The following is a 12,672-nucleotide window of genomic DNA, read 5'->3' on the forward strand; positions in this document are numbered from 1 at the left end:
CTTTGATCAGCATTTCCCGCACAGGGCTCCCCCGTGCGGCTGCGCCCTCAGGCAAAAACGCTGTCCCGGTGAGACCACGTCAGCACAGGGGGAGCCAGCCTGCGCTTCGGGAGGCCCTGCTCCTGGGGAACGTTGCTGTCTGGTGCCCAAGGCTAACAGGCAGGTGAGGCAGAGCCGTTCCCACTTCTCCCTGAGCAAGCACACTAAGGTTTTTACCCCCATTCCCCATTCTTAGGGGCCCAGCCCCATTTCTCTTCCTGTTCGCTGTCCAAGCATCTCTCAATCACGAGTGGATTTTATCTTTCCAAGGACTCATCGCAACAACCTAAACTGCTTCAACCAGATTTTTTTTTTTTTTGCACTCACATCAATCAAATGGCCACAGAAATGTTTCCTTCTCCCCACCTCCAAAATGTGTCACTTCCTCCCCTAAACTGCACTGGCTACATCCCCACCACCCAAAGAATCCGCAACAGCCTGAGTTCACTGCCCCAGAGACAGGAGAGCAAGCGAGCAAGGGCCCACCCCAACCTGGAGCTGAGGGAGGAAGAAAAAAGAGACACAGCAGAAGATAAGGGAAAGAGAAATATCACATTTAGGGTCAACCGACTTGAGCAGGGTCTTTCCAATCCACTCCCCAGGGAGCGCTTTTCCTATGTGACAGTTACATGTTGGGCTGACATCCCATTCTCCACCTACCAAGAATATAGCAAGCAAAGCTCCCTCCATGAGCAGTAATTTGGGATTTCTGTCAACCAATTGCATAAAAGCAACCATTTGAAACTCCAAACAACTCTTAAACAAAAATCTTTGTTCCCTTGGGGCAAAGAGATGGCGCAAAACACAGACGGGACTGGCAAACAAGCCATTTGGAAGATAATCCCCCTGCAATTTGAGGACAACAATAGCTTTTGGTTGGGCCCCATTGCGACACAAAAACACTGTTAATCTAGCCTTTAGTGAGCTGGATTTGTTGCTAAGCCTCCCACCCAAACTGAGAGACATGTGTGGAATAGATACATATTTTTCTTGAATTAGGCTTATTTATGAATATTCCATAAATGTAACATTTTGGGTGGGAGGAAAGTGTGGTTTTGAATTCATTGCTCACAATCCCTTAGGGGAACTTCCAAGAGGGGAGCAAAGCGGACTGTTGGAGTGTGGTTAAAGAGCATTCATCTGCCGTCCTGGCATTCAGCCAAAGGGAAAGAAAGGAGGAAGGGAAACACATTGTAAGTGGGTCACTTTAGGGCACTGCCCTCGCTCGTTCAAACGCTCACAGCCAGGCTCATGGAAGGCTGAGGGAGGCTCAATATGCCCCCCTGCAATCCGTGTGTGTTACTTTAAATGAAGAGCACAAAGCTGGAAATCAGGAGTCCAGCAGGTGTCAGGAGCGAAGTGAGAGGCAACGGGCAGGTTGCCTGTAACAGCTCAGCCACTGGACAGGACTCTGTGCCCTTCCCACCCCTGAGCTGTAGAGAGAGCTCTTTGGAAAATTATTTTTTCCCTCCCATATGAAAAAAAAAATGGTATTTGGGGTTTGGGATTTTGGGCTTTCAATTGAAAATGCCCAGGTTTTGTCAAAAAAAAAAGGAATATTTGCATCCAAAATACAGTAAAAGCTGTGTTATCCGGCCCTGGACCAACTGGAAAGCTCTATAAACTGGCATTTCTGATCTTCATTGAAAATCTGGTTTACAGTCTGGTTGGCGAGGAGCTGGTAGGCTCCCTACCTGGCAATATGTCCCTGCTGCTTCTAGGTGGAGGCATGGCTAGGCGGTTCTGCACGCTGCCCTTGCCCCACCCTGCCCCGAGCGCTGGCTCCGCAGGTCCTTTTGGCGGGAACCGCAGCCAATAGGAGCTGCGGGGTCAGGGCCCGCACGTGGAGGCCAGGTGCAAATCCACCTGGCCGCGCTTCCGCCTAGGAACAGCAGAGACATTTCGCCACTTGTGGGAGCCACCCAGATCCAGCACCCCACAACCCCTCCTGCGCCCCAACCCCATGCCCTGAGCCCCCTCACACACCCAAACTTCCTCCCTCTTAGTTAACTGGAATTTTTGGCTTACCAGCGGCCCCTCCCCCCCATTCCCTCAACATGCCGGATAACAAAGCTTTTACTGTATTTTGCTCCACAAAAGAGGTCATTGTTGACATCAAGTTTTCAACCCCCAAACGTCATCCAGCTGTACTCATAAGCTCTTTGGGGCAGGAACCTCATCTTCTAACTTGTCTGTTAAGTGCTGTGCACACCCACAGGGCTATGCAATCACACACAGTAATAATTAATGAATGATAGCCCAGCTATGCAATGAATGAGCTATGTGCAGGGATGTTAGCTGTTTCTCTCCACTGTCCATGAACTGGAAGGTGGCATTCAAGGATGTTGGGACAGGGACAGATGCTCATCACCATGGCACACACAGTGAGGGTGACATAATAATTCCTGTGGGGTAAGATATGCCTGCTGCTCCTCAGAGTTGGATGATGTGAGCTGCTCAGCTGATGCTCACACATTAGCTTACCCATCGCTGATGTACATGAACAGGACATATCCTCAGCGGCTAGGTGAATGGGGAAGCGGATGTGCAGGCAAGAGAGCTTGTAACACGGTGATACTAAGGGACAGGGCTAAGATCTCAGGAATAATCTAATTCACCTGCTCCAGCCGGGTGTGTAATCCTACCAAATCCTTTACCTGTTCTAGTTCTAAAGGGGGCCACTTTACATCCCAGTCCTTCAGCGCCATATGAGGAACCTGCCCGTACTCCCGCACAGCCCCTCATCTCATGCTGCACGTTGGATGGAAAGGCATATCCAGCAACTAACGGGCAGGGCCTACTGCCAAGCATTGGGTGGCAGTGGGACACTCCAACACTTACCACCAGACCCTGAAACTGGGACTAATGGGGACATCCAGACTAAGACGTGAAGGACAAAGTTTCTAGCTGCACAACGCTTTCCCCCAACACTGGGCTGCCATGATAAGTGGATGGAGACTATACTCTTTATTAAGGACACTGAAGAGATGACAACATGAGAAGTGGGGAGCATTGAAAGGACTGTTACATCTCCATAACTAAGGGATCCCAGCCACGATAAATGCCTTTAAAATACTCAGCCCTTTGTTCTGATAGCAGGTTCTTGCTCCTACTTTGCTGAAACAGGTTTTTAATCCCTGGTATTAGGCAGTTTCCTGCTATGTTTCAAATGCACCAAATTAAGGGCTTCTTGAACAGCTGGCGCCTTAATGCTCAGAGAGGTTCTTGAATATATATGAAAATCAGAGGCAAATTACATCTTTTAGTTAATAATTTCTTCTCCATTAACCTCCTTTCCGGCCCTTGTTAGAGGATGATGTAATGGTGTTTTGACACCATAACCCTCCACAGAGAACAGGCAGAGGAACTCCAGGGGAGGGGGCTGAATAAATTTGTGTGCGTGTGGGCAGGGGCCTCCCATTTTTAGCCAATATTCTCAGAACAAACAGTCTCATTTTGAATAGGCAACAAAGCCAGCGCCGGCCTCCCCACCCCAGGGAACAATCTCTAAAGCCCAAGACCCTGGTATCCTGGGCGCTGAAAACGCTGCACGTTATACCGAGTCACGGATGTTAGCTAGTAGTATAGATGTGCGCAGGAAAGAGGATAGCAGGACTCCCGCCCGCCTTTCCCCAGGCATTCATCCCTTCCGGGTGCTACCTCTCTTCTCCATTCTCAGAGGATCCTGCAATCCCTCCTCTCCTATTCAGCCACCACAGCTGCCAGCTCTCCCGCCCCTCCGGCACTGCTTTCACCCCAGAGCTGTTCTGTCCCTGTCCTATACAGCAGCTGGGCTCAGAGCCAGATCCTCCGCCAGTCTAACTGTCATAACTCTGCTGGTTTCAATGAGGCCATGATGATTTTCACCAGCTGAGGACCTGGCTCCTTGCATGCAAGGCACAAGGCCAATTTTTGTCCTGATTTGGATATCGTCTAATCTCCCCTCGTTATAGCCCATGTAGATTGTGGTAGGAGCTCTCTCGGTGATGCCAGTGGGGCTGGAAACCCACAACTCACATGCCCAAGAGGCAGACAGAGTTTAAGGCCACCTCGTCTGACCTCCTGTCTATAACCCAATAGTTCAGGTTAGACTAACGCATTCCGCTGCTCAGGAGACTGAACCGGTGTGGGCCACAGGCAGAGAACAGGAGCGAGCCAGGTGTCCCCAGGGCCTCTGCAACGCCAGGGAAATGAGCTCAAAGAGACATAAACTTGTGCGAGGTCTCACGGAGCTTGGGTGCTAAATCTAGAAGGGAGCCGTGGCAGCGGGAGAGGCTAGCTGTCCCGAGCGCGTACCCGTCGGAGACGCTAGGTCCATACACAGGGTGTCTAGCCCTTCCTGCCACTCGCACTGCCACAGCTACCTTCCGGTTTTCGCACCCGAGCTCCATGAGACCTAGCACAAGTTACGTCTCCTTGAGCTGGGAATTACAACCCCCGGCTGGAAGGGCAGACATACCCTAAGGAAGAAGCTTTCCTGTGCCACCTCAGAGCACTTACCCTCCCTGTCCGTGGTCCTGTCTCCATCTGTGGCCAAGCCTGATGCTTCAGAAGAAGGCCACCCCCTCCCGCCCAGAATACATCTTTCCTGACCCCAGTAAGCAACTCTCTGAAGCCCTGACGCAATGAGATTCGATTGCGGTCATTGTCTCAATGCAGAGCTGCGAGCATTACAAAGGGGAGCGCACAGAATTCTGTGCAGGTTTCACATCAGATGGGGAAAGTGTGTTTATGGTCTCACCTCCCACCGGCATCCTTCCTTCGCCTGGGAACCTCCAGCTGAATCTCGGCCTGGTAGCTAGAGCTACCGGAACCAGCTGAGGTATTTCAGACTCTCCACTGGTCAGTGGCTTTTTGGACTCTGACACCTGGAAGTTTTGGGAGGCAGGTGTAATACACTGGGGGGAGGGGACAGGTGGTCCCCTCAGATGACTGGGAGAACTTCGGCTGCAGCACACAAATCCTGGCATGTCTCAGCAGGTGCAAGCAAATAAACCACACTCCTTGGAGTCCAGGGCCATGAAAGTGGCACAGATCTGGATTGAGGTAGAAGGCACCTGCTGATGAAGACCGAGTGGAGAAGGGGGAATTTCGCCCAGTGGCATCACTCACCATACAACAGTATGAAGGAAAAAATCCCCAATGGTGTTGGGGCTAAGTGGAGTGCTTAGGAGAGTGTGGTGGAAACTCCAGCCATAAATGGAAAATATTACATAGGCAAAACTGTCGGGGGAGGGGGGCTTCCACCTTGCCATCGCAGAGGGCCTGACACACCCAGAACAGCAAGGTGCACCCTCTTTGGCTGAGAGATCAGCTCACGGTACACCAGGCATGGCCTTATGATTTGGATTTGGGCGTGACTACTGGCCCACAGGAGAAGGGAGCCAAATCGGGTCTCCCTGTCCAGCCCTCCAGCCGGGGGGACAAACTGGGTTGGGCATGACGCTGAATCAGCCCTGGATCAGGAAGAGTCTCTTAGCACAAAGCCCCGAGGCTTCGTGGTCTCTTGCACTGCTTGGGCCCAAAGCCAGCTGGCCACCAAAGCCAGGAATGAAGTGAAGCGTCTCCCAAACGAAAATGGAGTTATAAAATCTTGTGGGATTTATGGCTGGTATTTAGCCTGGAAGATGGTTTCTCGCCTGCTTTTTAATCCCCACACCAACTGGAAGCACCTGGCAGGGTCAGATAAAGGAAGCCCCGGTGCTGTCTAGAGCCAGTATAGACCGAGTGGCTCAAACACACTGAATGGGGTCGGGGGATGGGAGGGAGGCAGCACTCCCCCCAAGGATTCATGTTTGTTTTTTTATTTTAAAGCATCTTTCCTCTGAGAACCAGAATCCATCCTGGCTGCAGTAGCGGCAAAGGAAGAAACCCGTCTGCCTTGGAGTCCCTGAGCCCCGCATTTCCTTTCATGCTGCAATAACAGCCCCCTCAATCAGGCTGCTGTCTGGGCAAGGAGAAGGCTGCCTTTAAACAAATCCCTCAGCCCTAGTGCAGTGCAAGGAAAGGCCACACTATTACAGGAGCGGGAGAGGAAATTAAAGTCCCAACAAGAGGCGGCTTGGAGCCCAGAGGACAGCAGCAGAGGCGGGAGCTGGTTAGGATGCAGGGAGGGCTTATGTGAGATTGCAGCCATCGCACAAGGGGCTCTTTAGGCGGGCAGGTTTCATGGAACTCCCAGTCCTGCTCGGCCATCAGGAAACAAAGCGCATGGCAAGATTTCCAATCTGCATTCCTGTCTCTGTTCAAAAGGCCCCACCAAGGGTTGCCACAAGGGGAGGGGAACTGAAGAAGGCGGCCCTAGGAAAACTGTCTCCACACACAGTCAGTTCTCACTTCCGGCAAAGGCTGCTGATCTACAGAGGCCAAAGCGTGCACTGCTGAGAACCCCCGAGTGCTTGGTTTGCCAATGCTTTCTGGGTGCAGAAAGGAGCAGAGCAGCTCCTTGTTGGTCATACTGGTTCTACAGACCCCATCGTCATAGCAAAGGGTCAGAATTCAGCACCAATACATCACTGGGGAGATTTTACAAACGACTGGAGAAAGCCGCAGGGCTGGACTGTAAGAGATGAGGACCACACGCAACTCGCACTGACGTCCATGGCAGCTGTGCAGCCTCAGGGCTTTAGAAGAATGAGGCCACTGGAGAACACTTTGTGTAGAACAACCCTGCATCAGACCCTGCAGTGGTCGGGTGGAATGTGGAGTCACTCCTCAGTTGATACACATCGGCATAGATCCTTTGAAGTCAATGGGGCTAAGCTGGTTTACACCAGCTGAAGTTCTGGCCCCGCTATGTGACATACCTCAGACAGAAACAACCTCTCAGCTCTTTCCCCTCCTCTATTTACTTTGTGTTGCCCCCAGCTCTTGTATGTCAATGTTACAAGACAGCTAAGCTTGACAGCTAAGCTTCCCACCACCCTCACCTTTGACACCCCCCCTTCCGACCTGCAATTTCATCAGGGTACATCTTGCAAATCTACCATGTTACCTGACCCAGCTAGGGGATGGGGCAGTACCTGAAGGTCATCTGGAACACCTGGCCTTGGTTGACATGCTGGGTCCTGTTGTTGTACCCGTGCAGCATCTCGCCAAAGAGGGTGTCATTGAATTTGGTGTCTGGCTTCAAGCACTTGGGGCCCTCGCAGATGTCAGACAACATGAGGCAGGATTTGCCATCTGGAGCCAGTTTATATTCCTCGACACAGCTGGGAAACAACACAAACTAGGTCAGAGAGAAAGACAGAGCCACATGCATGCAATACCCAACCCGCAAACAGGGCTTGTAGTGACATGAACCCTGCTGTAGAAAGACTCTTCTCAAGATAGGAGAGTCAGGGTGATGCACACAATCGATGCAGAACAAGCCAGCTGACTGTAAGGCACTCCATGAGGATCTGGGGAACCAGGGTGCAGCAAACTACTCCAGGGAGTCACATCACTTAAAACCTGCACCGCGTGGGTGCACTGGGCCTGGAGAGCCAACAAAGTATTAGCTCCAGGCTTGGCACTCAAAACCTAGGCTGGGGAGAGCTCCTGGAGACTAACAGCTGAGGCCTGAGAGTTACCAATGCTTGTTATTCTTGCAGCTTCAGTAACAGCTTTCTTCAGCACCATGGACAGCTGCAGCAGGGCTGACATCCACATTGGCTGCCAGCCGCATCTGGTGCCAGCAGTGCGTATTCTGGGCCTCCCTGTGGGTAGGCCTGGCAGCGTATAAACGCCAGTACCAGGGTCACAAGGCAAATGTTCTTGCTGCCTCGGTCAGGTGGCAGGGGAAAGAGAATTCAGCTCAAACATGCTTTCCTTCCCAAGGGAGCCAGTCCCCATCTACCAGGGCAGATGCTCACAAATCCATGGGAATGACGCCCTGTGCCTGATGGCAGAATTGGGCGCCAGTGCATATTGTCTATTTAGCTGCTTTATTTTACACATTCCCTCCCAATACTAGTACAAACACCCACGCCAACGTCCCCCCAGCCAACAGCACAAGTAAGCCAGAGACACTGCCCCTGTTTTTATTTAGCTGTTCTGTCCCCAGAGATGTGAATCCAAGGTTTTTTGTTCCTCTCTCCCACTGTTAATTTCCAGGGCTTCTACAAAACTTTGCAGCTCTAGCTAGCAAAACTCTTCGCAAAGAAGGAAAGTATCATCATCCTTGTTTTATAGATGGGGAAACCAAGGCACGGAAAGGGTGAGGTGACTTGCCCCCAAGTTACACAGGGATTCCTGTTGTGCAGCCAGAAATAAAAAACAACTCTCCGAATTTCTGCTCCCACAAGACATGAAGGATGATTTTGTGGAAGAGTCACTGAACTGGGGCCAGGAGATCTGCATTCAATCCCCAGCTCTGCCACAAACTCCACATCACCTTGAGCAAGTCAGTCATCTCTCTGCGCCTCAGTTTCCCAGCTGTAAAATGGGGATAATAGTGCTGTCTTTCTTCCACCCTTTTTTGGCCTTTCTTGTTTATACTACAGGCTAGGGCCTACCGGTCACTGTTTGTACAGCACCTAGCACTGTGGGGCCCTGGAGGTGTAGTTATAACACAAATATGACTTTACCCTGTACTCATCACCATGGTATTTGCTTGGCCCAGCTGAACTAGTTTTGCTGGCCTTCCCCGTGTACGTAACACATTCTGTTGGAATGCAGAGCCTGGCTGTTTATCCCCTTCCCTGCCGAACCTGCCCCGCTTCCCAAAACTCCTGCATAGCAGCTGCGGAAGCTGGGTGTTTTCTCTTTCTAACACAATAATTCCAAGTAGCAAAGCAATAAAGAAAAGGGAAAAAAATAAAAGGAAAGAAACTGGCTGAGAAAGCTGGGTCCCCTGAGAGCTGTGAATGGCTGGGGCTCAGCGAGATCTCTGCCGTCTGAGCACCTGGATGTGTCAGGAGCAGACAGATGTTCCTCGGAGTTACTTTTAGGAATTTTTTTCTTCACTTCACGAACTGTGACTCACATTTCCTTGAAGGTCAAAGTGCTTTTCTGACTGACGGCAGCAACCAGGCAAGAGGAGGAATGTGTCTGGGAAGCTTGGGGGAGCCTGTTATATAGCCTCTATGCTCCCTTTTCTGCCTGCCAGAGCTGGTGGAGAACTCCACTTTGGGACCCTAATGCACAGGGGATATTGGAAACATCCCCGTTTGATTGTGATCAGCCAGGCTCCTGCTGCTGGCTGATAGGTCCCCTAGGTGCTTACAGGAAGAATGGTGGACATTGTGTGGCCGCTTTTCCCCGGGCACCGAGAGGAAAAGAGATTTGTGCTGTCTGAGCAGGGCCAGAGGAAGGTGGTGATAGACCAGGCTGCGCACATACACTCTGGGCCTGTCCTGCCAGTCCCTCTCCATCTGACGTGACTTCAGGGCAGCGACGCATGAAGGCTTAGTGTGTAATGCAGCTTATGGCCTGAAAGCAGCATTCTCCAGATAAGCAGCACTGGGGGAGAGGGGATTCACCAGCTCCCTGCCTGTAGATTCTGGCTGGACCCCAGAAGCACAGGTGCTGGGAGAAATCCCCCCCCCCCCCGCCCCTTTCCAACACACACACACACAAACCCCAGGCTCTCTCCCTCCATCCAAACAAACCCAAACCGGAACAGTGGCTATTATAAACTCAGGAAGGTGCACCCACTCTGCCTTTACCAAGCACAACACTCCCCCCCGCACCCCTGGCTGGAAGGGCAGTGATGTCTGCAAAGGCCTAACAGGGCAGGCGTCCATCAATGCTCCCTGCAGTTTTTTTTTTCTAGTTAGGGACATGGCTTTCCTGTTCCTCAGTGCCCTCTTACTCTCCACCACCCACCAGTTTTAGCCAGATGCCGCATGTCTCCCTCTACTCTGTGCCTCTGCATCTGCTGATGGGGTATCCTGCTACTTTCCCACTTGCCTGGGAGCCATTTGGCCTTTGCCTTGAGCCAGGCTGGGTACTGAGATGCCTCAGAGGCCCTGCCTCTGGAACCTCACTGTCACCAAGGCTGGGCACAGGTAATGGCTTTTACTCTCGCGCTGTGACCGTCCCCTCTCCCATGTAAGAGTTTGCTGTGAGCCCAGAGGCCCTTCTCATTCCTCCTTGCGTGTCAGCCTGCAGTCATGTATATTAGGGAACGGTGGCATGTAGGCACTCAGATGCCATAGCGCTAAGTGCAGGATGAACGGATGCACCCCTCCATTTCAGTGCATTCTGCTGTAAATCCTTCTTCCTCTGCACTTTTTTGCTACCCTCCAGGGGACGACTGGGCCCAGATGTTTCATTCACTAAATGGCTTCTTGCTCCCTTCCCTCACCTTCCCATTACCACCTCTTCCCCTGTAGCTAGAAGGTCTGAAGTAGGTTAATGCATGTGCTCACAATTATGTGGAAATGCAGATATGCATTAGCAAAGGTGCAGCCAATAATCTTACTTTATTATTTATTTATTGTGTGATGTTATGATTTGTCTTTCTTTCTTTCTCTCTATGTTCTTGATTTCTTTACAAAGGGATACAATCTGCCCCGCCCCTAAACCAGGGCACTGCATAGGGCGGCTTGTGTGATGGATGGCTATTTTTGCAGCCGTGCCGCATAAAGCCAGATAATCACAGAGCTCCCTTTGGAGCATTCTGTAGTTGGGGAGATTTTCCTTAGAGAAAATGCTCAAACACATCGGATTCTAGGATCCTGGCCAAGCTCTGGGATGAAACTCTATTTAAAGAAAGGCACAGCAAAACCACAACAACCCGACACAAAATAGTTTGGGATTTATATAACAAGACATGGACTGACTTGTACAGTCCCTTTCTCTTTCTCTCTCACACAGACTCCAGTAGGAGAGAGAACTGTCCGTCTGCACACAGATCATTCCCACGTGCTTAGACTGCAGGCCAGCAGGCACGTACATTCACCATCAAAAACTGCATGTGTATGCGATCGCAACTTGTTGCCCCCATGTGAATAATCTTTTCCCCCATGGGGGCATGCAGCACATACAGTTGCTCATTTATTTTCACAGATGCATACTGGGTCATCAAGCTCTTGCATGGATGTGCAGCTAGAACAGAATTATGCTTCCACACATGCATACACACAGGCCACTTCCACCATTGCTCTGAGCTAATATACTTCTCTACTGCCTCCATGCCAGACAGGTCCAACCACGCAGACAGAGAGACATGCGAGTACAGACGCAGACATGGCTCAGAGGAATCCAGGGGGAGGGAAGAAGGCGGAGGAGGAACCAGCTGCTCAAGTCTTCCATTCAAGCTGCAGAACCCCTTTGACACAATGGTTCCAGGAGACTCACCCGCAGAACATGAAGATGGCGCTGGAGGAAGGGTCATATGGCAGGGGAAGGGTCTGCTGGAGGCACAGCTGCTCACAGCCACCATTGAAGCCATCCGAACAGTCGATCCCCTTGGAATAGTCGTAGCAGCCAGTGCCGTCCTTCATGGGCCTCAGCTCCTGCGGGCACTGCAGAGAGAGGGGACATGTTAAGGCGAGTGGGATGCTTCACCCTGCTGGTTCCCAGGGCTGGGGGCGTTTTCCCTGTAGGAGGTGACGGTGTGACCACTGGAGGTAAGCCAGTGCCAGGGACGCAGCTCCCTGCTGTGAGTTAGCTCTCCGCCCTGGGGAGCCACATTCATTCCTAGTGGAAGCAGGCTCCACTCCAGCGAAGTGGACGGCGTTATACTGGTGAACTCAGGTCTGTTGTCGGCATTAACAGAGGACACATGAAAACCCGACCTCAGGTCTCCACAGGTGCAAGTTCACCTGGGGAGCCGGTGTGGACTGGGACGAGCACCGGATTGGGACGTAGGAGAGCTGAGTTCTACTCCAGGCTCTGCCCCTGGCCTGTTTCCCTGCTCTGTGCCTCAGGCAAATGGTGCTAATGATACTGACCCCCTTGGCAAAGGGCTTTGGGATCTTCTGGTGAAAAGAGCCATTGCAAGGAACTTCACGGCACACCCCACTCAGAGCCTGCTGCAGAGCCCCACCTACCTCTCTCCCTGGAGTCCTTTACCTGGGCAGCGTCTGTGTGCTAGGGAATGGCAACGCGTGACGCTGAATGGGAAGCACAGACTATGGAAGGCATCCCAAGTAAATGGACTCCTGTGGGTTTGATCCTGGCCCTCCTGGAGTCAGTGGGGATTTTGGCTGGGTATTGGTCATTTGTTTAAGCCTGCCGATGCATTTTATTCATGGTTGGGGATCTCAACCCCCACCCCGGACCCCCCATTTAAAATCATTCCCAAAAAACAGCCCAGTGCCTCTTTGAAGTAGGCAGGTGGGGCTCTGCAGCAGTTCTCAGCAGGGGGCAGCCTTCCTGGCTGACAATGAAGCAGGCAACTGCAGAAGGACAGATCTTCACTGAAGCCAGCAGAGCCGGGCCACTTTGCACAAGCTAGGGATCCAGCTCTGCTCCGGGTTTTAATTTCAATTCTCCAGCTGGCTTTCCCTGTCCCAAAAGATTAAAAACAGCAGGCACCTAATGCCATCAATCATCTGCCACCCTGATTAAAGTGCTTTCCGTGTCCACCTTTGCTATTTATTTATTTTCTTTTATCCAAAACCAGGACAAAAAAAAAAAACACAAAAACCAACCTAAAACACAACAAAAGGACCAGTCCTCGGAAAAAATAAATCTCACCTAGGA

The 12,672-nt window shown here is 51.5% G+C and overlaps 1 protein-coding gene across 1 annotated transcript in view; it reads right to left on the reverse strand.

Annotated features, from left to right (window-relative positions):
* Positions 1 to 12,672, reverse strand: part of ASTN2 (astrotactin 2) — a 595,119-nt gene that overhangs the window by 239,228 nt on the left and 343,219 nt on the right. The window contains 2 exon segments of the mRNA XM_077835839.1: positions 7,062 to 7,250; positions 11,323 to 11,489. Coding sequence (XP_077691965.1) covers positions 7,062 to 7,250; positions 11,323 to 11,489 — 356 coding nt within the window.

The sequence above is a fragment of the Eretmochelys imbricata genome, chromosome 16 (genome assembly GCF_965152235.1).
Source record: "Eretmochelys imbricata isolate rEreImb1 chromosome 16, rEreImb1.hap1, whole genome shotgun sequence".
NCBI classification, from domain to species: Eukaryota; Metazoa; Chordata; order Testudines; family Cheloniidae; genus Eretmochelys; species Eretmochelys imbricata.